Here is a 27,859-nt window from a genome sequence, read left to right on the forward strand (position 1 = left end):
AATTGTAATTCCTTATCACAGCCCGATGACAATCGACCATCGAAAAGCTGGCATCTCTGCCGCGCGCTTTTAAAATCTTTTGGCAAGGTGGCAGCTTAGCAATCTAACTGTTTCTGGTGCGCGACAGAAAAGACTATTCGTAAATAGCTATGCTGAAACGCGAGTTGCAAAGCATTCAGCTAAAGCTGTCCGATTTGGAGGAATATGAATCTGTACGAAGGCGCAACAAAATAAAAGCCGCTATTGATGCAGGCAGGCCAGCATCTGCAACGGCTACAGCCACCGAAACAGCGCTATCTACCACCAGCGAGTCGACCTCCGAGACACCCGTCACCCAGCGGCAGATAGACGACCTGCCGCCAACAACTGGCTGGTCAACAGCTGTGGTTACCAGCAGTAGCAACACCAATTCCGGTTCCACGGAGGATGACACCAGCGTAGTGGCCGTAGCTGATGACAACGATACAGCCGCCGAGCTCAGCGATGACGGCTGGGTGGACGTTGACGAGGAGGACGGCGCCCGAGGTGGCGGGTAATGTAACTGCAGAGCTATAATGGGCCAAAGGAGCACACATACACCATATACTCACACATACAGGCGTACTTACGTACATGCATATGTACAAAATACCTTAGATGTTCATCAATATGTCCGATGCTCATCATTGTATACCAGCGAAAGTTCAAGTTCTAATAAACCGAATTTAAACAAGTTTTAAAATAAAATATATTTCTCCGTTTCTCTTCCATAACGGCATTCGCATAACAGCTTTTGCATATGAGCTTTTCAACAATTTACACATTTACGCGTATGCAACGTGCAATCAAAGCTTTGACGATTCCGAGCGGCGCTCGATTTAAACTAGCGAAAGCTATGTGGCCAAATGGTGAACGAACGTAATGGTAGGCGCTGAATCCTCAGGTGGTCGTTGCGCAAATGCCACACGGTCGGTCAATGCGGCATTGTCAGCCGCCGTGTGCGCCTGTCTGTCCGCATTCGCGCAACAAAACAAGCCGTGAGCCGCGAACCGTGAAACGTGAATCGGGCGCGCTGCAAGGATTGGATTGAAATACGGCCGGTGCACCGAGCGGCTTGAAATTCGGAACATCCGCGTGGAACTTTTGCATGTGCGTGCGTGACAAAATTGCGTTAAATGGGCTAATTGTTTGTTGTCATCCAAATTAGCGCGAGCCTTCAAATTAATTACGTGAGCAAATTGGATTTTGCTTCAACGTTTTCGCTGGTGTCCGTGACCTGCAGTCGAAAAGATCGACCCACGTGCGCCTACCTTCCGTCCCACTCTCCCTCCCCGCTGCGGCTCCTGCCATTCGACCAAGCCAAATGTAAGTTAAACGTGACAGACAGAGGCCGTGACCGAGGCGGAGATGGAGACCGAGACCGAGACCGAGCAACTGACAGACATTCACACACGAGGCATGCAAATGGCGGCGTTGCATCGATATAACCACCTGTCATACACACACACATATACAGATATATGTACATATACCTATATATAATTCATATATACACATGCATTCACAAGTGACTGGCACGAGATGCGCCACGTGCAGTGCGGCGCGACAGTAAAAACAAAGGACATGTTACAGTGGAGCTTCGTTAAAAAGTAATTTGTATCAATTGTCGACAGTTTAGTGCACACTCGAAGCAAAAGCTTAGAATAAGCCGACTTAATTGAATTGTATTTAAATTTAGTATCAGGACTGATGAATATTCGAACTTAATTTCACGAACCGCAGTGCAACTGCAGTTCATACGAACCGATCCTTCTTTGCGAATGTGCAGCCCTGGCTGAAAACATTTTGGCAGCTTTCGAGCACTCGCTTTAGTATTAAAAATAATGATTTTTGCTTTATAGCCTACATTTTGCGCAAAGTGTAAAAAATTGAATTTGAGCCAAAGAGTTGTATGTGTATTGCATCTACGGCTTGGTCAAGGTTATGCCCGCAGAGTGGCTGCCCGTTTCGTCTGGCTGGGCATAGGGATCCTTTTATTAGATGCACATAATTAGCTCAGCTCACTAGCGCACACACATACACACACACACACACAGTGTGGACATGTGCAATCAGATGCTTATCCCAGGGCTTATTGCTGCTGCTCATATTGCCACAGGGTTTCCCTCAACAGGTGCGACAATGCCACGCGCCGGCTGCTCTCACTGATTTCCCACTGCCCGCATCGTGCCATGCAGCTGCCTGCATTATTAATGCTGCACAATGGACAAGTGCATGTTAAATAGAAGGCGGCTACAATGCAAACGGCCCCACTGACCTGTGTGCTAGTGTGACTTAAGCCTTCCAGCTTCCACATCATCATTGTCCCTCAGCCCGATCCCCCTTTCTGGCTGCTGCCTTTGCCGCCTTTCACTGTCGGCCTGTCTCAGTGCCATTCACAAGTTTCAGCGAGCGGTTGCCTGCTTTTAGGCGGCCATGTTTTCATCTGTTCTGCTTTGCTGTTGCTTCTCCCTATTCCCTTTTGTTGTAGCTGTTGTTGTTGCTGTTGTTCTTGTTATTGTTCGTGTAAGTGTGTTTTTGCATGCAAAAACAATATGGCTGCACACTTTACAGTTGTTTATTCAGTGCATAGTCAGGCGCACACACACACACACACACACAGACATTTACACTCTCATGGTAGTGCTTACACACATACATACATATATATTAATATCGATATATTTGCTTGTGTATCTGTGCACTGCAGCGTTTTGTCAGTTAATTTGCATGAATTTTATTTCTGTGGGCGTGTCAAAGGGGCCGCGAGATGGCATGGCTTGAAGTTGTTTTTCATGCTGACTGCACAGGAACATAACGGCAAATGACAATGACAACTGATTGACAACAACAGCAGCAACAATTGCAAGCTACTTTAAAGAGGAAAACGAAATTTACTATAATCCCATCAATAAACAAAGCTTAAATGTAATGCACTTTGAATTGAAAATGTATATTTAATTTGATTTTAATTAAATACATTTCGATTTTAAACTTTTGCCAATTTCTTCTGACTGCATTATTTACGTAACGTTCGTTCGGCATTGTTCTTAAAACCATTGAATTTCGACTATGCAGGATATTGGAATAATAATACATATTAATAATAATATATATTATATGTACATATATATGTACATATGTAGCCGTTGAGCGATCAGCGCAACTGAAGCTTAGCTCACGTGCTTTAGTTTTAGCTCTATTTTGGGTTTCACTGATTAAGCGGACCTCAGACCCCAAACTAAATAAACATGCATACATATATGACATACATATGTGAACATATATATAAATACATAGAATATATATGAAAATCTATATATTGTTGTATTTTATATGAGCCGTTGTGGTTTTTGAAGCATGTGATTTGAATGAACACATTTCGTTTATTATTTGTTTCGGTTAGTTTTTATGGTATAGATGTATATATAGGGCATAATACATTGGAGTTAGAAGCAGAAAGAATGGGTAAGATGAGCTAATACTATCTTCTGCATGAATAGAAGGAACAGCATATGTACGTATATAGAATATATTGGCAATACAAATTAACACATATGTACATATATATATATATATATATATATATATATATATATATATATATATCGATCATTTCCGACTAAGGATAGCTCTAAGAATATTATGGCTAGAGATCTTTAATTTTTGTCATTAAACATGTACAGGATATTCTGCAAGTCGAGCATTGCCACAAGGTAAAACTCAATATTGTGTACAGGGTATACTTCAAGTCGAGCATTGCCAGCAAGTAAAAGTGAATTTTGGAGAAGCCTATCTTATCGTAGTCGAAGTCATTTATGAGATGCACTAAATAAATAGTCAACTACTGTGCAAGCATAAGAAATGGAATGCGGCAAAAGCACGGCCCTTAACCCGATAAGCCGATAACCGATAACAAGACAACTGAGACTAAAGTATATGCTGTGAGTCTTCTAGAGTATGCACCTTGAGGTTGCACTCGGTGGGCTTTATGGAAGTTTTTAAACCAACAGCAAGGTGCCAAAGCCGTTAGATGATAATCGATAATCGATATTTTAGCAATACATATATCTTCAAATGACTACGCCTTGAATTAACGCTTAAAAGGTCTTATAGAACTCCCAAGCAGACGGCGATTCGCCGATAAGCGTTAATCGATAAACGATAACTGACATAACAGTGAACAAGAATGTTGCTAAGTGACCTAAGCGATCGGCAGTACTTCTGTATCGCTTTGTTTAGGCCACCTGAGATCACCGACAGCCGATAACGATAACCGATAGCTGGCTTCATATATGCAGGTGCTTCTTCTATTGCCCAGTTCCAGTTCCGTTTTGGCAATAGGTGAATGGACCAATGAAACGCTATAGATGCATATATTGCTGTGCCCCCACGAATGTATGTAAAAGGTGTCGCCAGCCTTATCGCATCCGCTGGGTCCACAGAGGCTAAGCAGGCTAAGGAGGCGGCCATTGGCATTGGCATTGGTTCGAATGGAATTTGACGCACAGTTGTTGCATTTATTGGCGGCGTGAATAATCTCTGCTAGCTGCTGCATCTCACATTTACAGATAAATATATATATATGCATGTGTGTGGTGTGTGTGTGTGTGTGTAAATTTCAGTTGCTGTCCGAGCTGTTATCACCAGAATGGAATACGAATACATATCTAATTGTTGTGTGGACGATTCTCAGCTGTTGTTGTCGATTTGGGCGAACAAACACTGAATGCAAACACAACAACAACAACAACAACAATACAAATTGTAAATGGGCTAAGCTAACACACACATGCACACATGCACACATGCACACGCACGCACGCACACTCATGTGTATTTGTGGGCTTAAAATAACTGTGCGCCGCTTTTCAAAAATAACTTCAACTAATGTGGGATCTATCGTTCTGTCCAGGAGCGGATCGCGGTTAAACGATGTGCAGCTTGCGCGCCAGACGGCAGAGCTGGCCCCAGATGAACGTGGGCAGCGAACGGGGCGGCGGCGGCGGAGCCGGTGTGCATATGAACTGAGCACGATCCATCAGATCTCGCAGCATGGGCAAACGGCAGATGCAGTCGCCCATCCAGTAGCAGCCGTGCAGCAGCGAGACGATCACCAGCAGTGCCTTGAGCATGCCCCAAACCGAACGTCCGCGCACCTGCACGCTGAGCGATCGCCGGATGGCGGCCAGCAGCGGTGACTCGATTGGGTCCGGATCCTGCGCCTGCTGCTGTTCCTGGATGTTCCCTCCCTCCTCCGTTTGGGTCTGCCCGTCCACTTGGTCGCGAATATGCTCAGCCAGCAGCTGTGCGCGCAGCTGCCTGGCGGCGGCGGCTGCTGCAGCCACCGCAGCCATTGCCGTCTGGGTGCCGATGCTGCGCTGCTCCAGGCTGGCGTCCAGGCTGAAGAGCAGCCTGTCACAGCACTTGCAGCGAAAGTCGGAGTCGATGTCGCAGTCGGAGTCGGTGTCGGTGTCTTCCATTGCGCTGACCTCATCGAAGCCGGGCGGCGGCAGCTCGTCCTCCAGCTGCGGGAAGTTCTGGGCGCAGATCCAGGCGAAGAGCTCGACTGGATTTGTGGGCGCGCGGTTATCGTCGACCATTCGAGCAGGGACATCCCCAGCGACGGCGACGGCGGCGATGCCGTCACCGCTACCGTTGCCAGTGGGCGTGGCAGTTGGCTGTGGCTGTGGCTGTGGCTGGTTCAGCCGGTAGCTCCAGTTGAGATTGTTTCCTTTAGTTTCTTCCTCCATATTCAGATGAGTCCGGTTGCTGTTGTCGTCGTCGTGGTGTTGACTTTGGTGGGCGTGGCTGCATCAAAATATATCAATTCGCCACATGTGTGTCTATATATATATATATATATGTAAATTTAAGTTGTTTTTCTCGCTTCACTTGCTTCACTTACGGAAACGAAATGGAGCAACTTATGTCTCTCCTCGATTTTCCGACTTGTGCTATGCCAGTTTCAGCTCAGCAGCTGAGCCGACGGCTCGAACATCAAAGGCAAAGGCGATGTGATCAACGTTGCCCCGGTTAGGCCCAGCTGCGCTCCTGTGCCTCAGTATTTGCTTTGCTGTGTCTTTGCTGCCTCCATTCACTGCTGTCCATCTCCAATCCACCCATCCTTCACCCCTCAGCCCTCTCCGCTGTATTCGGTTTCGCTCTATTTGCATTTGCCGCATGCAATCGTTATCGATATTTTGCTATCGCTGTGCAAATGCAGCTTATCGCCTGTCTTAGCTCAAATGCAAATAAAGCTGTCCGCAAGGGGCGTGGCAAGTGCTGCTGCTACGGCGGGCTTCTTCTGTTTATGCGCTGAGCTCATATTGACTGTCTAGAACTTAATATGGATAACGATATCGACAAGAGTTATCGATTGGTTATGTTTTTTTTATGAGACTTCTTCTTCTTCTACTCCATCTTCAGAGATATTTTATTCAAATTATTGAAATACTAGATATATCTCTAAAGTAAATGTTGTCATAAAAGATGATATAGCAAGAACTCTTAAGATTTCTGTATATGTAGGCTCTATTATATATAATGAAATGTATAATTTATATAATATAGGTAATGATATATATATAGGATCTTTGATAGACGCTATTCGAATTGGAAATGAGCACATTTATGAAATACAGTTTTTTAAATGTATATAATAGAATCTATATAATATATATGTATATACAAATATACATATGTTGGATAATTAGAATTTTAATTTATTCATATTTTTATTTTTGAGAGCGATCTATATCTTTTTACTGATTAATTAAAAATGTAGGCTTTCCCATCGGCGAGGGACTACTGTACTCGTATAGGAAATCGGAATTCTTATTGGAATTTTAGCAGCTGGTATTTATCAACTGCTCGTGTAATGATGGTCTTACATCGCTGTTGTTTTTCTGTTGTTGCGAGGCGCGACAGCAACAACTACAACAACAACAACAACAAGAGCAGCAACAACAGGAGCAGCAGCAGCAACAGCTCCATTAATGGCGCTTATCAGGCAGCATTACGACGATTGCCGATCAACGATCGACGATCGTAAATCGTGTGACGGCAGCGATCACGGGTTGCGCACCCGCGCCTCGTCCCGCTGCGCTCCTGAATGGGCTAATGCCGATGTGGGGGAGCTGATAACACACACACACACATACACATATATATACACACATACATACATACAAATATATGTATGCATATTCCATGAAATACACTCATAGCAAAGAATCCAACGCTTAACGCTTAATCATATGTGTACCTAGATTTATATATGTATATATGTATGTACACACGTATTTATACATACATATGTATATGCATATATGTATATGTATGTGTCTTCAGCATAAAATCAATTTCCCTTACACTTTGCTACCATTTTAAATAGTTTACCCAACAAATTCACAGCAATTCACGCACAGTGGGTCGAGCTCAGGCTGCAAACTGCAGTTGATATGAAATTTTTTTTTTGTAATCTAGGTTTGATTTGCTTTCTTAAATGTTGTCAATTTCCGTTATCAATTTGTTTTTCTTCTTCATATCATTTATGCTTTTTGTCTGTTGACCATGCTACTGGTGCCACTGTGCAGGCTTCTCCAGCAAATAGATTTACAAAACCTGATACTTTGTTGTTATTAAATAAATCTAAGTTTCTATTATAATCCGTGGCACACCGACACGGCAAATACTCTTAACGCTGCCATAAAGATTGTGCCATAATGGCGCTATAAAAACTTTACGATCTACATATAGGATATGCGAAAACTGTAGAAAAGTGTTTTATCCACATGGAACTTTTTGATTTTATATAGTAGTAAAGTAGTAAAGAGAGAGACAGAGAGAGAGAGACAGAGAGAGGATGTAGTATACATGAAAGAAAAATAGTATATACAGATATATGACGTGCTATATAGATACCCTAGGTTTGCGAATTATATAGATTTAAGATTTTGAGACGCGATCTATAGGTTGGGCATGTCTGCCTGTCATGTCAGAGTAAGAGCGAGAGCGAAAGAGACAGATGTTATATATAGGTATAGTTAGTTATCAGTTATATATAGATTTGGCATTTAGTATGCTCATTCTATATATATGTATATGTAAATACATATACATGTACATACATATGTTAATTAAAATCTAACACTCATCCCGTGGGCAATCTAATTCCAGCTTCTCCACCCACACAGCTCACGCAGCCGCTCCGCCCTGCCCTCATCACGCCTTCCTCCTCCTTCAATTCGCCAAAAATCATTCGCTCTCTCTCTCCTTCTCTCCCTCTCTCCCTCTCTTTCTCGTTCACACTGTCTCTCGCGTTTTCCTATTGCTGATAAGAATATGCATTAACGAAGCGCTGCGATAATAGCGCCAAGAGAGCCAGAGAGCGATAGAGTGGCAGAGTGGCAGAGTGAGAGAGTGGGAGAGTGGGAGAGTGGCAGAGTGAGTGAGTTAGCAAGTGAACGCTCATAATTGGTTGTGCTTGATTTTTGAACCGTTTATTATTTGATTTTTTGTTGTTTGTTCATTCGGCCGCGCATTGACAACGGCAACGGCTGTGTGTCCGTCCCACTCCAGAGGCAGAACGCTATTAACCGTTACACGCCAAGCACAATTAGCAAACGAATTTAAAGTTGAGCCAATATATACAATATACAATACATATATCGATATTATATAGTATATCAAATATTATAATATATATCAAAATCAAAATCATTTGTTTCTGATTTTTTGTTGTTTTTGTTTTGGTTTCGGTTTTATTGTTGTTGTTGTTGTTGCTGCTGTTGTTTTACGATTTGATTTGCCGCCCAGTTTTGAAAAGTTGTCGCGATTTCAGTTCCAAATCGGCAGCTCAGCTACGCGCAACGAGTGCAAAGTGAAGTTCGTCCCGAACCCCAAAGGACATTTGTGATCCATATAAAGAAATAAAGAAGAAGAATTACAGAAATAACTAAAAGTGCAAACGAAAATTTATAAACAATATTCAAACAATTTCGACTCTGAAATAAACAAATAAAACAAAACCTCCACAAAGAGTCAAAGCCAAGGTAAGCCATGTTCAACTCTATGGGATATATATAGGACCTTATCCATAGGGCATCATTATACAATAATATTGAAAATTCACCGTCCACTTGCAGCGACATGCATTTAGTTAAGAACTATCGAACATTGTGCAACTATTTTTAAGAAAAAGCACACAAAATCTCTCTCTCAAAAACGTACTAAAAATATCCCATATATATATATATATATATATATATATATGCATATATATATATAGATATACGTGCACTTAGAGTAGGTGAGTGGGTCTGCTTCGGTGTAAAAGTGCTTGATATGATCGGGCCAAAACAGGGTTCAAGGCCTGATAGAGCCAATTGTGCGCGATTGCCTAAAGCTAATGCCGAGTCGTATAAGCGTTCTTCACATATCAAGTTAAGAATCGTGAATATCTATATACATACATATAGACAGAGTACTTTTTATCAGAAGTGCAAATAATTGTATTCCTTGTGCATGCATTATCGATTTTTTTTTTTTTTTTTTTTTACAATAACAATTGCATTCGATTGCGTTTTTAAAGTGATTTACTTTGTTATTATTATTATTATTGTTGCCCTGCTTATCGAAAGTAATAATGATATTCCCAATCGAACAATATTCGTAGTACTATTTCAATGTAGTGCGAAATAACAAATGATATAAAAATATATATATAAGATAATATATAATATATCAATGTAACATATTTAAAGAAAATAGAATATTTTAAATCAACGTGTTCTTGAGTTTGTTTAGCATATCAATTTTTAGAATTTTTTAAACGATCTCTTATAGAGATATTTTATTATATAGTAGAAAAATAGGTATAAAATTTTCTTGCAATACGTAAATTTATTTCATGTATGTTAAATAAAATTAAAATTAAAACGGAAGAAAAAAATATATGTATTTATACATATATATTGAATTAATTAATTAATATTTAATATTAATAATTTTATTTTAATTTTTAATATCATTATTGAATATTTAAAAATATATTTGTTTCTTTTTTATTATTTTTCAAAATGATTTCTCATTAAAAATCCTTTTTTAATTTGTTTGATTTTTATTTTTATACACATTTTATAAATTTTTGTATGTTATTATAATATTATTATTATTTGTTTTTAATTTTTATTCATTCAACTTTTTCTCAACAATTGACTTCTCATAATTTTTGTTATTTTCCTTTTTTTAAATTATTCAAAAATAAATTTTATTTTTTATTAATTAATTTTTCATGTTTTTTTCTATATTGTAATAATAATAATAATATTATTATTTTTAATTTTCATTCATTCAACTGTTTTTCAACAAACTTAATTATAATTTTCTATTATTGTTATTCAAGATTGTATATTTGCTGAATATTATTTTCAACAGCGATAATAAATTTCACATATTATGGAGATATACAAACCTATATGTATGTATGTATGTATGCGGAAAATAAGTAAAAGGCCACAGTGTTCCATCAAGGCCCGGGCGAGGAGGAGGCTTTTCACTGTCGGCTTTTGCATCGATTTCAGTGGGTCAAGTGCATGGCCCAAATGTTGGCAGCGAGTGGGGCTGGGTGGGGTGGGCAGGTGGGCCAGGTTGGGGTAGGCAGATAGGCAGGTAGAGTGTAATGTGGCGCGAATCAAAGCCAAGGCCAATGCAATTAAATCGTCTGACCGGACAATTCGACTGCATTTATTGTGACAGGCGTGTAAATTAATAAAATGCTAATTATTGCTATCTGTAATGAACAAAGTGCGAGCCCGACTGATAGAGATGGCAGCAGGGCAAGCGAGCGAGCGAGAGAGCGAGTGAGAGAGTGGGAGAATGAGATAATGACAAAGACTCAGGAAAAAAGCGACAAATGCGACAATCTCTTATATTATGTTCTAGAAATCTTGCAGCCTCATAAATGTCATTCATGCACACACACACACACACACACACACACATTCACAAACTCGCACACTTATTTGCATTTCCATTTCCATTTAACATTTGTCAGTTTTCATTGATCATTCGAGTTGATTTGTGAGCCATCGGAACCAGCTGAACTGAACTGACTCAGCCAAGTGAACCCCGACCTAAGCGCCTCGCTCATTGGCTAATTTGGCAGCTCTCTGTTGGTCACTTGCGCGCTCTCTCACTCTCACGTGTCCTCACTTAGCACTCGCAACATATTTGCTATTTGACTCTTTCAGTTAATGAGAAGAGTATATTGGCTTTACGATTGGGCACATAATGAAAGGATCGAATTACAATATATATATATATATATATATATATATATATACCGTATATATGAATAGTAACTGTATCTGAAGCACTGACTTACTATATATTATGTAATGTTTATGTCTACCCACTAGGGGCGTGGCAAGTCAGTGCCTTTCGAGTCTCACACAGCTTGGGGTCTTCAAATGCGCCATAAATTCACACATCCAAATTGGTTTTGCTAAATCTATAGATTCTATGTTACGCCCATTTGGGGCGCGGCACTTCGATTATTGTATACATTTAGCGCTGCCTGCCTGGCGAGCGAGCATGCAGCAGTCAGCGGCGCTCGCTCAGCAGTTCTCTCTCACTCTTTGTTGTTGTTTGTTTTTTTTTGTTTTTTTTGTGCTTCTCTTTGGTCTTTTATCGTTTCATTTTCGGAGGGGTTCAACGACCGACCATGGCTGCCAACATTTACAGTAATCTAACAGTCTGTCAGTCAGCAAAACCACCCCCCGACCTCGCCCCGCCCCCACTCCGCCCTGACTTGGTTGAGCCATTGCCAAATTGCACCTAGTGTGTGGGCCGCGGCTTGGGATAGGTCAGTGTGCCTGAGGCATGCCTCGCGTAGCATAACGGTTCCTAGTCAGTGCAGTCAGTGCAGTCAGCGTGCACCCGCCCCTTAGATAAACCCAAGCAAAGTCCCACTCAACTAAACTGGGAAGCTGTTATCGCTCGCCGCCTGTCGGCGACATCGAATCGACTTTAGCCCGTTCCCATTCGACCAACGATAGAATCAAATGCATAGAGTAGCTCAAAGCTATATAGCATATATATATATATGATATTTATATATGTATATATATTATATTTATATATATCAAATCTACCTTCTATATAAACCTATACCAACTGCATTTTATGGCAGCTCTAATCGATGTGCACTTTCAACAAAAACAAAACATTTATCACTTTAGTTCCATAAAAATACATAATAAAAACAGAAACAAACTAGTTCACGAGCTGAACTACTGATTTGTATACCCTGAGCGTGAATTTAGGGTATACTGGTTTCACGAAAATGTACGCAGCAGGCAGTAGTGGGCGTGGCAGATCCCATAAATTTAATATATTTAGTTATATATATATATATATATATATATATATATATCTAAACAAAGTTAAATTAGCTCTAACCATCCAGCCATCCATCTGTCTGTTCGTGCGCGGAATGAGTGCCATATCAGCTCTTCCCTGAGCTCAGGGTATCTTCTAGTCGAGCAATCACCACTAGAGCACTTTTACTTGTTTCTAATTGCAAAAGGAAAAGTCTATATAATTAAGTTGAGTAACAGATAAATGTTTATATGTATATATATATATATATGTATTATGTATATCTACATCTGCACTATGTCTATTATTATTATTATTTATTATCTCTCTCTGCTTTTGTTTTTTTGTTTATTGAATTTATTGAGTGGGCGGTGCACAAGCATCTCAATCTCTCAATTAGTAACACGCTGCGTATGCGCAATATTCGTTTCATCTTTGCTGCGGCCGCTGCTGCTGCTGCTGCTGTTGCTGTTGTTGTTGTTGTTGTTGATAATCAGCATTTTGTGTAACTAACTTAACCTTAAGAGATTAAAAGCAACGTTCAGTTATCTAGAATATATACATATATGTACATATACATACATATGTATATATCCCCATACATATATATTCATTCGTCTGAAAGTCATGGTCAAAAATTTTGATTTCACTTTCATGGGCAGCCCATGTGCATCTCTCTCTCACTCTATCTCATCTGTCTCTGTCTCTTTCTCTGCTGCGGCTCAGGTACGCCTTGCCAAATTTTAATTGCCTTTAATTGCATAAAGCTCGACGCCGCCTTCCACGTCAGCGAGACGTGACTTCGTCACTGTGACTGTAACTGCGACTCATGAGTCACTGGCGCCGTTTCCTGTTGTTGCCATTGTGAGCTTAGACGCCCCTGCGCAGCGCTCATCAGGCTGCCTAGCGCTTTAGCCTCATATCTCTTATCTCTGCTATGCATTATCCACGCTTCTCTAGTCTATTTTCTCCATTATCTTAACTCTTTTATTCTCTCTATTCTCTCTTTCTTCTTTGCTCGTCTCCTCTATTCTTTCATCTGCATTCCAATCCTTATTCTTCATTCTTCATTCTCTATTTTTCACTCTGTATCCTTAAATCTATATTCTGATTCGTCTATTCTCTATTCTCGTTTCTCACTTCTCTGTTTTTGCTTCTATCTTCACACTTCTCTCTTTTGCTTATTCCCCCATTCCTCTCTCTCTCTCTCTTTTATGTTCTCTTTCTCCTCTTTCCTATTTTTGCCTCTCTTTTGTCCTTTCTCTTCCCTGTTCTCTTCACTTTTTGCCTTCGCTTCTCTTCTAAGCTATCTTCACTAGGGCATTCTCTGGCCGTCACTATCTACTCATTTCCTTGTTATTCTCATATATGTATATACTTTTTTTTATTGTTGCTTTTGATTTCTGATTTTCCTTCTTTATTGTGTTATTTTGCTCGCTGTGCATTTATTGTGTCATTATTATCATCGTTTGGCATTGCTGCAACTTTTGCGCATTGTTTTCACTTGACGGCTGCAACAACAAGTACCAAAACAACAACAACAACAACAACAGCAATGCAGATTGAGCATGCAAGAAATTGTAATATACATATATATGTATATGTATATATAAATTTATGTAGAATACATACATATTCACATTCTATATATATGTATGTATGAATTATGCAGACGTCGCCTCTATAATGCGATTAACCAACTGACGTCAGCCATTCTATAATGAAGAACAAGTTACAACGGTGCAGCTGCCCTCGGTCTATGGATAAGAATCCACTGATGAGCCAAAAACATATCATTATCATTATCAATACCAATATCAATGATAATATTTTAGATTTTCCCACGCTCCACTTGGATTACAGCCCAATAACACTAGCTCTAACACCTCTATAGCTCATTAGTCATCCATATATGAAATAAATACATATATTTATTCATATGCTTCCAAATTCCGTGTCTCATGTTTCAACAACGAGTCCACAACACTTTGTAAACAAGCGAGCATAAGAAAAGTGCAGCAGAAAAATGCATTCGATTTGTAATTTGAGAATGTTTTTTACATTTGTTAAGATGCAGACGAAGCGATTTTTACTTATTGGCATGATATTGAATGATGCAGCACTCCAATTGGAAACAGCGACTGATGGGCAGCACTTGTTGATGCAGGCAAATGGCCTTCCATTGCATGGACAGCACTTCACTTGAGCACTCGACGCGATGGGCAGCACTTTGCTTGAACAGATTTTTGTCGTATTTGACTTGCACTAGAGCATCGCATCATAAATTGACTTGCATTTAAAGCTATCGATTTATTGATATCAATACATATCGATATACATGTAGATACATTTATAGCTCAGTCTCATAGCTGCTGAATCAGTAAGTTTCAATAGATCAGCAGCTTTTGCTTAATGATTATCAGCGCTGTTCGCTTGTTTTTGCACAATTCATATACATACATATATATATATTTGTGCATATATTTATATAAAATATATATATTTAGTTTATTGGCACCAAAACAAGCGCCGAGGGGGGCCTGATAACCAGAGCCATTCTATAAATGAGATTGAATTAAAAATAAAACTTTTGTATTTTTCCCTCTACATTATTTTGATGAGCGAGCGGTTTCAATTCGCATCGTATCATATCATCTCTCGCCCCTTTATCTATCGCTCCCTACATTCTCATTGTTGATCGCCCAGCTCAAGAGGCTGCTGATAGCAACAGCAATATAAATAATAATAATAATAAATAATAAATAAGGGATCGAAGCTTCTGGACTTCGTAGCAATTCCCTGGACAGCTGGCAAGTTACACATTTATTTTCACGTTATGTCGCCCGATTGACGGACGGTTCACTGGGTGACGATTCGACCTGATAACCGCTTCGATTCGGTTTCCCTGCTAGCAGCAAACGCTCAGGTTGGGGCTCATTTATTGACGTGACACTGCATTAAGAAATTGTCAATAAGGCAATTGACTATCAAAATATTTTGAAATGTCTAAATAATGACGAGATATGACGGCGCTTTGCCACGAAATTGGCAGCACTGTATGCTCATTGAATATAGGAAATCATATTTTATGTTTTCTATATTATTAGCACCGGCTCCGAATTGATTTTGCATACTATTTATTTTCTTATGCCACAATAGTCATATATTTGGAATATCTTCAGATATGTTATCAATATTTTAAGATTTATCTTATAGAAAATATAACTAATCTAAATTTTTACTGGAACTTTCTTAAATATACTTTTATAGTTCTCCAGTTTTGCAGCTTTATCTACTTGTTTTCCAGCTTCTAATTGCTCTTCAAATTCCTTTTTATTTTTCAGCCCGGCACAACATGTCGCAGCAGTCGGAATTGCAGCTCAGATAAGAACACTTCTGGATCTGAAACACACACACACACACAAGCACACACACACAGACACACTCACGCACACATATACACACACGTCGTAGGGTGCATCTACGCCAGAGGACACGAACACGTTCCACACATTCCACATTCCATAGAGCACAAGAGAGTATACAAAAATGGTTCACGGACCGCCAGCACGCAGAAAATCACAGCAGCAGCATCAGCAGCCGAATAACGGGAACGGAAATGGCAATGGGCAATGTGAAATGGATATGGATCCCATGCCCACGCCCCCAGACGGAGGCTGGGGCTGGGTTGTGGTCTTTGGCTCGTTCATGATTCACATAGTCAGTAAGTGCTCATCCAAAAGTCAATTAGCCAATACGCGCACTTGAGACAAGTGCTCAAAGGATGCGCACAGTGGGGCAATGCGAGGTCTACAAATAAGGACAAGTCGAACATATGCTCAATGTCTCTTAGTTGAAGCCTTTCTATAAACTAGCTCACAGTTCGTTGTCAAGCACTCCAATGTAGACCTCATGCAGGTAGTACTACAAATTCCAAAGATTGCAAGAAATCAGATTTATAATCTAGTTAAGATTTGATACGAACATATATAAATATAGTCTATCGACAACATTTTTGAGTGTAATCTAATTGATTTAGACGCTATCAGGCTGCTCTACCTGAAAGCACTCGTACACCTGAATAGCTAATGCCTAATCTAGAATCGAATAGATAAGCCACTATCAACATCTATGGTATTTTCGTCTAGCAAAGTCGAAGCTGATGAAAGTTAACTAATTTGTCTCTATTAAACTAATTACAAACTTATAATGATTATTAAAGAACAATTAGAGAAGCAAGAACTTTAATTCGATATGGAGCTATCGCAGTCTTAATAAAAATACATAAGCCATCGTCATAGCTGAACTCACGATTCAGGATTCATGTTCGATAACAAATAATCGCAGAAACTCCTTCAATCTCAACTATCGTCTTTGCTCCACTCACGCATAGAAGAGCGGTGATTTGTATAGAGATGCGCTTGTAGTTCGATAACAGCTTATCGCGATAGTGGATTGAATGAAAGCAATCGCCATTTTGAGTCCAGCTCATTTGATGGCCATTCAATTGCCATAAAATGGCGGCAAGTGCAAAGCGCGTGCTTTTAGATTTGTAAATAGATCAATTGAGTTAACACTTAATAAAATCTATACACATTAATAAATCGAATTTAATTAGTAATTAATTGACATGTGACTATATAAAAAGGAAAATTCCCCCTTTCGAATGTGCTTCAGTTGCGGTTACGATTCAGCAGCTGTATGTAAATTTATACGTTTTATATAGGGTAATTATCAGCTTTTATCCACTGTAAACGCTTTGAATTGAAATCTATTAAAAATATCTGTGGTTGATGCATCAATTGCTGCCCCAAATTCTAGTTGCCAATCGGCATGGCAACCGCCTGGAGCCGCAGCCATAAAGCCATATAAAATGTAGAAAAACTATAAATATATACACATACATATACATACATAGGAATATATGTATATGCAGAGATATATAAGAACCTTGCACAGTTTACGAATCATGGGCATCATAAATACGCGCGTTAATCGTGCAAATCAAATTTGTGAGCCAAGCGCCCGATTACCACTTAGTCATAAAACTTAGTTAGTTGTTGATTTACGATAGGAATCGAGCTATAGATATGGGCGTAGCTGACGAGCCGGTACGAAGGACACGCGGCTTGGCACACATGTAATGGCTAATACATAACCATTAATTTGGGTAATTGGCCAATTGGCAGCACAATCTTATCGACCCATTAACTGGCACGCCATAAGAAGCTTCGCATTGGCAGTGCGCCTTATCTTCGACTAGTTTTGGCCCATAAAAGTGTCAACGGTAGTGACTGATAAACAATCAACATAAAAAATGAATAAAACAAGTAAGAAGACTCTAGTCGAGACTGCTCGACTAGAAGATACCCTGAACCCTCTAATCTGATATTCTAATAATTCTGCATTTTTATGCACACATACATACACATGCATCCACACGCACGCATAAGCCTGCGCTCTGCTAACTGCGCAGTAAGCAGCGACTGCGCTTGGGCTGCGCTGTAGTGTGGGCAACATTATAAGAATTTATTTGTTGAATAATTTAATTTTTAGACGTACAATCTTAATGAAACTTTCAGGGCGTAATCATATGGTGAAAATGTATGTACATTCCAAAGCACAAGTTTCTAGTACTTGAAATACGCCTTATACAAAGGTGAGGGTGAGAGGGTGGATATAGGGGTGGGGGGTAAATAACAATAAAAATCGAAATTATATAAAATACATATAAGTATATATATATTATACATTTAAAATTTGCAAGCTCTAGCTCTAAAGGTGTAGGAGATATAATTAAATAACTAGCTTTCGATAAGGTTTTTAATCGATAATAAAATATCGGGAGTAGTTATCGATATAAAAAGAAAAACTTGATATGCGCGTGATATACACGGACCTAGGAAAAAATTTCAAGTCTCTAGCTCTCATATCTTCTGAGATCGACGCGTTCATACATACGGACGGACAGGGCCAAATCGACTCAGCTCGTCGCCCTGATCAAGAATATATATACTTTGTGGGGTCTGCCACGCCGCCTTCTGCCTGTTACATACTTTTCACAAAACCATTATACCCTGATTTCCCATTTTCAATGGGTTCAGGGTATAATAAAAAAAGGCAAACACAAAAAAGACTAATGCTATATATATATGTATATATATATAGATATTTGGTGAATTTTATTAATCTCGAGCGAAAACTGAATTTCGTCTGGAAAGCCAATTCGCGGACATCAAAAATGATTGCCTACTTGTTGGGGCTTCTCTTTGGCGCGTAGCAACAGGAGAAGAGAGAGAAAGATTGGCTTTAAGTGGCAAAGCTCGTAGCATATTCGAAAAGCGGAATTAGTAAAATAGGAATATAATCGTAGATCTTACGGCATTTTACCTTAACAGTTTGGAATATCGAACTGCGTTAGATTCTGTCAAACTGATATACTAGAGAGACCTCTATTCTAGCTGAAAGATATATGTAGCTTATAGAGATCTGATTACATTTATCTTTGACAACTTAACCCATTCGATAGAAGGCTTATCTTCCCGTACGGTAAGTACGTGTATCTTGAGATATGATAGAGATTAGGATACAAATGATGCTGAGCACTATATATATTTGCACTATATTAGATATGGCCTCGGTAACCCCGTACCCATAGATTCAGGCAGATGCCTAGATCTCTGGTGAATTACGAGCTATCTAAGGGCTAACAATACTAAATGATATGACGTATCTACATATTTTAGCCGATGGCATGACCTACTCCTTTGGCATATTCCACAACGAGTTTCTCACGTACTTCAATGAGGGCAACGGCTACACCGCCTGGATAGCCTCCATAATGGTGGGCGTTACATTCTCCTCAGGTGAGCTCCCATTCCATGCCCTAAACGCTGGCCTCGTCTGACCCTTGCATTGCTTGCTTCGATCAGGTCCCATCAGCTCGTCGTTTGTGAATCGCTACGGCTGTCGAACGGTGACCATTGCAGGCGCCATCCTGGCCGCCGGCTGCATCATCGTCAGCATGTTCGCCCAGAACGTGGCCACGCTGATTGTCACCATCGGCTTCGGCACGGGCCTGGGCTTCGGGCTCATCTACCTGCCGGCCATTGTCAGTGTGACGCAGTACTTCGAGGCGCGTCGCTCGCTGGCCACGGGCATCGCCGTGTGCGGCTCGGGCTTCGGCACCTTTGTGTTTGCGCCGCTGACGGAGCTGCTCATTGGCACCTACGGCTGGCGGGGAGCGATGCTCATCATTGGCGGCGTCGTCCTCAACTGCATCATATTCGGTGCCATGTTCCGGCCGCTGGAGGCGCCACGGCCCAAAGCGCGCAAGCACAAAAAAGCAGCGATCATGGACCAGAATGTGACGCCAGCCGAACTGGAGCCGCTCAAGGCTCAGGTGACTGGAACGAAGCCAGCCACGGATCAGTATCTGCAGCTGCCGCAGCGCCTCGATGCGCCATCCAACGGTGGCAACGGACTCTGCCGCTCCAACAGCGTCGGCCACAATCTCAAGCCCACTTTGGTGAGTATCGCAGCTCAATCCTCTCCAGCTATAGCCTGACTCCATCACTCCATGATCCCGTCATGCAGAACAACAATTCGAATGGCCAGATCAACGGGCAGTCGGTGAATACGCCGATCGCGGTGAAGAGCAACAGCAACGACGATCTGGGACGCACCTATGCCAGCCAGCCGCAGTTGACGCCGCTGCGGGAGACGCATCGGGAGCGCAGCGCCAGCGGCACCATGTATCGCCCGGATGCGCTCTACCAGGTACGGCTGAGACAACAACTCTCTCTCTCTCTCTGTCTTCTGAACTTACTCAACTCACGCGTCTCCTTACAGGGCTCTCTGCACAATATACCGGAGTACACCAGCTCACGGAATGATCTCTCGCACTCGCGCGCCGGCTCCGGCGTCATCAAGCGCTACGGCTCCCTAAGACAGAGTCATCCGCTGGGCCAGAGTCAGGTGAGACCAAACACACATAGTATGTATGCATATATAGGCTCGTGCGATTCCACTTTATTCACGCGTGAGGCTGGCGCGCGCGATACTCCTCCAGCAGCAGCACCACATAGAGCACCAGCAGCAGGGCGAGCAGGTAGCGCACCACCAAAAACTGAATCCTCATGAGAGTTGTGTCTCCCTCCCTGCCTCGGGGCAGTGCGTGCCCGAATCGCTGGACCAGACGCTGGCGGAGCGTCGGTTCGCAGGCATTAGGCTTAGCCACGGGTTCACTCATCTAGGTCGGAATAGAGTTTTTGATAACTTGAACTGATATACTTGAATTTAGCATGTAACGAAATGTTTGTAGTCAACTAATGCCAGAGGCTGCTTAGGCAAGGGCCAGAAATGGGGCTATAGACAGAAAATACAATGTATCTGAGTAGTGCTTACTGTAGCTGTATCTGTCAGATACAATAGCCGAAATTATCTGCATTGCTTTCTGTACTCGAGTCGGGATAGGATCAGACTTCAGAAGCCACAGATCTAGGCTGAATAGTAGGAATGCATAGAATCGTAAAGTGACAGCCGAAGAATCAATCAGATAGAAAGTATCTATCAGATAAAAAGTATCTATTAGATACAAAGTATCTATTAGATACAAAGTATCTATCAGATACAAAGTATCTATCAGATACAAAGTATCTCTAAAATACAAGGTATCTATCAGATACAAAAGTATCTACTACATAAAAATGATCTATCAGATATAAAGTATCAGATACAAAGTATCTCAAAGATTCATTCTGTTTGTTTAGCAAAGTACATATGAAAATGAAAAACATGCACCCAAAGCGTATCAATATATATGTATTGTATATTTCACAATACATTCCAAATGTGCAGAGCTTTCGAGCTATATTGAATAAACTGTATTTAAACGTAAATATATGGAACGTATCGTTAAGACACATTTGAAATTGTTTCAAGTATCTTTGAGATACACTGAAGCTCAGATGAATATTAATTCACACCTCCACTGAAAACATAGCTTCGACTCAATTATATCTCTGTGATCACTTTCCGAACTAGTTCCACCCATGAGAAAATCCACTCAGTTGTTAGTTTTCAATATCAGGATTTATTGAAATTCTGTATAATTTTGAATGTCTCCAAAGTTTATTATAGAAGCATTCGGATTGTACTTTTGCATTTATCGCTAGGCAATCATATTCCCAAGAATATTATATAGTTTAATAAAAAAAAAAAACAAAAAAAAAGTATTAACTTAGATTTAAATGTCGTCCATGGCTAGCCCAGAAAGTGAAACCAGAGCCATCTGAGCAACTTATAGAGCAGATATAAGCGCAATGCATTATAGATAGCATTCTTGCTGCGAATATAAATACATAGAATCATAGAGAAATTATGTATATGTATATATAGATAAAATTTCTTATCTAGAGCAACTTACATGCGCATTATCATCTGGGCTCGAGCCAACGTGCTGGGATCCTCGTTCAGCAGATCATGTCGTATACTCTGGATCATATTTTTGCAGGCGTTTGTAAGGCGCTCCTCGTCATGCGCACTTTCGTACTCATAGCTTATATCGAACTCGGTGCTGTATTCAGGAAAGACAAATAATAATTAATGGTTAGCTAAGGAACCTGACATATTAGATTATGTGTCACATATTATACATCATAGATCAGAGATCAGAATAGAGGTCAGACGAAAGATCAAAGATCAGAGATAGAAGATCAAAGATCAAAGGTCAAAGAACAGAGGTCACAGATAAGAGATCAACGACCAAAGATCAGGGGTAAAAAATCAAAGATCAGAGATCAAAGATCAAAGATCAAAGAACAAGAATCAGAGGTCATAGATCAAAGATCAGAGATCAAAGATTAAATTTCAGAGATAAGAAACCTCAGAGATAGAGATCAAAGATCAGAGATCAAAATAGAGATCACAGATCAGAATACAGATCAGAGATCAGAAGAGGGATACAAAATCAGAGCTCTGAGGTAAGAGATCTGAAATCTTAACGTTTAAGATCTAAGATTTGAGGTCAGGGATCGTTGAGGCTGTAAATCACATTTCGATCGATAGATCACTCACCCTTTGATCTCCTCAATCATGCCCTTAAAGTCCGTTACGCCGGGACTGTCATAGTTGTTGAACAAGAAGGGCTTCATTACCTCCAGCGTGTGGTAGAGCTTACGCTGAATGGCCAATAGTGCCGGTGGGCGGCCGAAAAGCCGCAGCAGCAGGTCAACTAATATAGCCGGCAGTAATTGCTTGGTGATGAACAGGAACTTGTAGACGAAACGATTGTCCGTGTAGTGGCAGCCGGGCACGCCCAGGTTCTTGAGAAAGGCAGCGCTGTACCACAGGTTCTTGATGTCCATGTGCGAGGCCATCTGGATGAACGTATACGGTATGTGTGTCTTCGACGATGTCTGGTATATGAGCAGCTCCTTTGGCGTACTGTTTCAGTTGTAGGAATGATTCCATAAGAGCTATTCGCTAGGGGCACTTGCCATCCCACAGAGTCTACTCACCCCTCGCGGTAGGCCTCGTAGCCGCACTTCGTGTAGTAGATCATGCCAATGATGCCCATGTCCTGCGGCGTGATGTCCAGATACACGGAGCGGCGTATATAGACGGTCTTCAGCAGGCCGGCACCCACCAGCGAAAAGAGACCCATGGCGCCCATCAGCGAGGGCGCGAAGCCAGGGAGCGGTTCGCGCACAGCGAAAAGTACTAGCAAAACACTTTAGAGATTATCAACTATCGAGCAACGAGAGCGGCCCACACAAACCTATCGACGGCCGATAGACGATAACCGGCAAGCGCGTGCGATAATCGTTTATCAGCGATTCGGCCAGATTCTTCGTAAACGTGTAGGTATTAGGAAAGCCCACAATCAATCTGGAGGAATGCATTAGAAAGTGGATTAGGTTGAGGTTCAATTGAGTGAACTGCCGTTGATTGGTGTGTCTTATGGTAATTGGAGGCTACCAGATTCAGATGCTCAGATTCAGTATGGCTCTACTTGGAGAGAACTAGAAAGTTTTCTATATGCAGAGTTACGGCTCGCTTTGAACTTCACAGTTTGAGAGTCACAGTCGCAGTCCCTTTCTTACAAACACTCTCTCTCTCTCTCTCACTTACGCTCTCTCCCTCTCTTACACACCCCCTTTCTCTCTCTAGAGGAAAAGCAAGTCACATTGGGTTACAGTTTCAGAAGCATTGTCCTGATTACGCTTTTAAAGCCATTGGATTGCATTGTATTGAAACGTATAATTTCCATACTTTCTCTGCTCTGTGGATCATCATGTCTATATAGTCACAGTATCAAGCACAGTCTTAGAGTCAAAGCCTATTTAGAGTTTTACAGTCATTGAATTACGGAAATGATTGAATTTCCGCTCTTCCTCTGCTCTACGGATCAACCGGCGTATAACGCGTCAAAGTATTGAGCACAGTTTTAGAGTCACCTCATAGAGCAACACTGAATTGGTTACAGTTTGACAGTTATTGAATTGAGCAAATCGTGCGGTAAAAGTTCTGCTCTTCATCTGCTATGTGGATCTATTTAGTCATAGTATTGAGCACAGTTTTAGAGTCACTTCATACAGTTTTGTCAATGCTTTGTCACACTCAGCTGCCTCTTGTGTAACTTACTTGCGTGTGAGCGTGTCCAGGAGATTGTCGTCCTTGATCTCGTCCAGCAGACGCAAGCATAGGCGCCAGTCCATGGGCGAGCCATACCACTGCAATGGGGAAGAACAAGAAAGAGCTTAGCTGGGGCGAAGTGGGCGTGGACGGGGGCAGCTAGAAACACCCTTTTGGCGTTGACAAAAACCTTGGGTTCCACGCGCTTCAGATACGGATTGCTGAAGAAGGTCGAGACATGGACAAAGATGCGCAGATGACGCAGTTGCTCGGCGAATTTCAGGGCCTCCAGAGTGCCGCCCACGTTCAGCTGGAGGGCAACGCGCAGCGGCTCGTCGAAGCGCACCGTTGCCGCACAGTGAAACACAATCGAGACCTGGTCGAGCTGCTTCAAGTGATTGGGATCGATGCCCAGCTGCGGCAGCGAGACGTCGCCCGGAATGGCAATCAGTTTGTTCAGCTCCTGTGGCTTCTGGGCGCGCAGCACCTGGAACACTTTCGCGTCGCGCAGCTTGGCCAGCCGCTGCTCGGCGTTCAGCTGGCCGCGCGGGCGCAGCAGCACATAGATCCTGCGCACATTGGTCGAGCGCAGCAGCTTCTCGATCAGCGCCTTGCCCACCACGCCCGATCCGCCGGTGACAAAGATCTCGCTGTCCTCAAAGAACTCGCCCAATGTTTGTGTCATTCTCGGGCCAAATGTCTATAGCTTCAACTTCAACTCCAATTCCAATTCCGATTCCGATTCCGATTCCAACTCCGAGTCCAGTTAGGGTTCCCGTTGTTGTCCGTCTCGCGATCACAAACACACTGAGCCCTACCGATGGGCAGCGCCGGCTTAGCGACTCGCGACTGCCAGCCCGTTAAATTATTCATTGGGTCAACGGTCGTTAAACTCACATGAGCTACTTAAATGGAGCGCATTGCAATGAATGTACATATATTCGGGTCGGGCATGTGGAGCTCGCCCCGTTGAACGACGCAATGGAGGCACTCGAGCTCCGACTGGGAGTTACGTATGGCATGCGACCTTGAAACCCATTCTCGTGCTGCGATACCCGAAAAATGAGAAAATTGTTGCATGAACTAGTTCCGAAAGTGCTGAAATATTCAATTAACTAGTTCTGGAATGAACTAGCTAAAATGAACAGAAGTGCATCATCTGTTCAATAAAAATGATCATGTTTAAGACTGAACTAGTTCATTTTTAACACAGATGAAACTCGTTGACTTTCTTGAACCAGTTCTTTACTATATATCTTTTGTATATTATGTTAGTGAGCTAGTTCCAAAGGGGATAAACACTGTACAAGTTGTGACAAGTTCTTTTTTTGAACCAGTTCAAGTGAATTACTTTTTGCTTAAGTTATTTCGCAATAACCGTACAGAAAGAACTAATTCCAAGGAATAATTAGTACCTCAGCGAAGGAATCTAACTCAAATATGAACTAAAGGCTACTAGTTCCAAGAATTATTAGACGCTGAAATAGTTCCAGATACATTTTGATCATAGATCATTAAGGAAAACAGACAGAGATAGTTCTTAATTGATTATGTATTTATAGAGGCAGAACAAGTTCTTTGACTAGTTCCGAAATCATTGTACAGACTCAACTGCTTAAAAACCTGAAATGTCAGCATCATCAATTAGGTAGAGGGAATTAAGAAAATCTAGAGAAATAGACTGTCTATATACGTAAATCTCAAACTCTATCTATATCTTATGCAGCTATAAGAAGAGGTCACCCATAATTGAGCTCGGTTTGTTCTGGTTCCGTTTACAGGAGATGACCAAATGCTGCGGCTGCATCAGCTGCTCGAAGGAGACGCGCGACACGTTCGCCGAAATGATGAACTTCTCGCTGCTGAAGGACGCGATCTTTGTGATCTTCGCCGTGTCGAACTTCTGCACGAGCATCGGCTTCAACATGCCCTACCTGTACGTGGTCTCCCAGGCGGAGACGCTGGACATTAGCAAGAAGGACGCCAGCTATCTGATCGCCTCGATTGGCGTCGCCAACACCGTGGGCCGCATCATCCTGGGCTACATAGCGGACAAGCCGTGGGTGAATCGCCTGCTCATCTACAACGTGTGCCTGACGGCGTGCGGCGTGGGTAAGCCAATTGGACTCCAATTGGATTGGATATTCGTTGATATGCAATCTCTGGTATTTTGGATTTGCAGCCACTGCGATGGTGCCGCTCTGCCAGGATTACAATGCACTGTTGGCCTATTGCTCCGTTTTTGGTTTCACGATTGGTGCCTATGTGGGCCTCACCTCGGTCATCCTGGTGGATCTGCTGGGCCTGGAGAAGCTGACCAATGCGTTTGGACTGCTGCTGCTCTTCCAGGGCATCGCTAGCTTCATCGGACCACCCATTGGAGGTGAGCTGCAGTCAGAGTTGTCCTCATTGATGCGAGACTAGCCTCAATGTCTCAATGTCTCTCTCTCTCTCTCTCTCTTTCTCTCTCGCCGTAGGCTGGATGTACGACATCACGCAATCCTATTCGCCGGCCTTCCTCATGGCCGGCATCATGATCGCCATCAGCGGCCTGGTCATGTTCGCCATTCCGCCGCTGCAGCGCTACCAGGAGCACAAGGCTAAGCAGATGTTCAACTCGGAGCAGCTGGCGCTCAGCTAGCTTGGGATCGGCTGCGGGGACCTGACTAGAAATCATTAGCGTATGATTTACGAGTGTATCTAAACTAATTTTATACTCTCTCTTTTTTATTATTTGACTATTTTTTTTTTTTTTTTTTTTTTTTTTAGTTTAGGTTTTTTATTTTGTAAAGGAAAATTGTATGGAAATTGTGAAGCAGCCGTGCGTTAGACAATATATGTACAATACTAAGAGTAGGCTTAGGTTCGGGGCAACACACACACACACACACACACACACACACACACACATAGCTATAGACATAAATTATTTATAAATCAACATAGCCAACATGGAAAAGGGTTGGGGTAAAAGCACAACAACAACAACAACAACAACAACAAATGAGCACGCAACTGTTGCTGTTTACAGCCCTGCTTGCATACCCTGTTTACAGTGCCGAAGAGAGTATATTGGTGCTCGAAAGGGTATGAGAGAGTTAGCTCTATGTACATATAGACCTACACACACACACACACACATGGAAGCCTATTGGCCACACCCACTGCCAGGCAGCAGAGTCTTCAGTCCACAGTTTGGCAAACAGGAATTGTAAACAGCGCAGTCAGCCGTCGGTTACACCCGTTTGACCCCATTTCCGCTGGGCTCTCTGCTTGGCCTTTTTTATAGTGTTTCCATTGAGTTTTCTAATTGGAAACTCTGTCATTAGCATTACGTTGATATACTCGTGCAGCAGAAGAGACATGCACAAAGGCAAGACATAACAGATTTCCCCACATACACAGCTATACTCTATACTCTATACATATATATATATATATATATACATATATATATTTTAGTTTTAATAGCTCAACAATTTTTTTGTACGTTTATGAAATTTATTAAATTAAAGTCAACCAAAAAATAGACAAGAAATTTGATTTGGTTTTGTGTTCTCTTATTTTTTTTCTTTTATTCTCAGTTTTTGTATACAATTTAAAGCCGATAAATGCAATTTGCAAATCAAAGGGAACAGGCGTTGCGAGTTCACATGGCCCTCTATATATATATATAAACACAATGTATATGTATGTGTGTGGCTCACTGATCGCCAAATATCATTAAATAAACTGAAAGTAAAGCACCTCAGAGGTTAACTTTTATTCTGTTCTGGGTATTCCAATTTCGTGGGGAAATGACTAAAGTCTAGATGGAATC

General features: G+C 41.6%; 4 protein-coding genes across 4 annotated transcripts; 2 read left to right on the forward strand and 2 right to left on the reverse strand.

The window, feature by feature from the left end:
• The first annotated feature begins 79 nt into the window (after positions 1-79).
• On the forward strand, positions 80-726 carry LOC6585255. The gene has a single exon (XM_002010852.4). The coding sequence runs from the start codon at positions 150-152 to the stop codon at positions 534-536; it is 387 nt and encodes a 128-aa protein (XP_002010888.1). The 5' UTR covers positions 80-149; the 3' UTR covers positions 537-726.
• Positions 727-4,517: 3,791 nt separating this feature from the next.
• Positions 4,518-5,942, reverse strand: LOC122757713. Its single transcript, XM_044010856.1, has 2 exons — positions 5,927-5,942; positions 4,518-5,864 (listed from the first exon to the last, which is right to left on the reverse strand). The coding sequence occupies exon 2, from the start codon at positions 5,769-5,771 to the stop codon at positions 4,947-4,949; it is 825 nt and encodes a 274-aa protein (XP_043866791.1). The 5' UTR covers positions 5,772-5,864; positions 5,927-5,942; the 3' UTR covers positions 4,518-4,946.
• A 2,837-nt stretch (positions 5,943-8,779) lies between these two features.
• On the forward strand, positions 8,780-27,587 carry LOC6585257 (monocarboxylate transporter 12). The gene is made up of 9 exons (XM_044010757.1): positions 8,780-9,074; positions 15,747-16,126; positions 19,149-19,268; positions 19,335-19,930; positions 19,999-20,181; positions 20,254-20,379; positions 25,821-26,151; positions 26,222-26,422; positions 26,517-27,587. The coding sequence occupies exons 2-9, from the start codon at positions 15,952-15,954 to the stop codon at positions 26,678-26,680; spliced, it is 1,896 nt and encodes a 631-aa protein (XP_043866692.1). The 5' UTR covers positions 8,780-9,074; positions 15,747-15,951; the 3' UTR covers positions 26,681-27,587.
• LOC6585258 (fatty acyl-CoA reductase 1) lies at positions 21,477-24,846 on the reverse strand. Its single transcript, XM_002010855.4, has 7 exons — positions 24,230-24,846; positions 24,049-24,137; positions 23,183-23,292; positions 22,923-23,124; positions 22,480-22,848; positions 21,830-21,979; positions 21,477-21,748 (listed from the first exon to the last, which is right to left on the reverse strand). Exons 1-7 carry the CDS (start codon positions 24,722-24,724, stop codon positions 21,667-21,669), a joined length of 1,497 nt encoding a protein of 498 aa, XP_002010891.1. The 5' UTR covers positions 24,725-24,846; the 3' UTR covers positions 21,477-21,666.
• Positions 27,588-27,859: the final 272 nt, after the last annotated feature.

This window comes from Drosophila mojavensis, unplaced genomic scaffold (assembly GCF_018153725.1).
Source record: "Drosophila mojavensis isolate 15081-1352.22 unplaced genomic scaffold, ASM1815372v1 contig_136, whole genome shotgun sequence".
Taxonomy (NCBI): Eukaryota; Metazoa; Arthropoda; class Insecta; order Diptera; family Drosophilidae; genus Drosophila; species Drosophila mojavensis.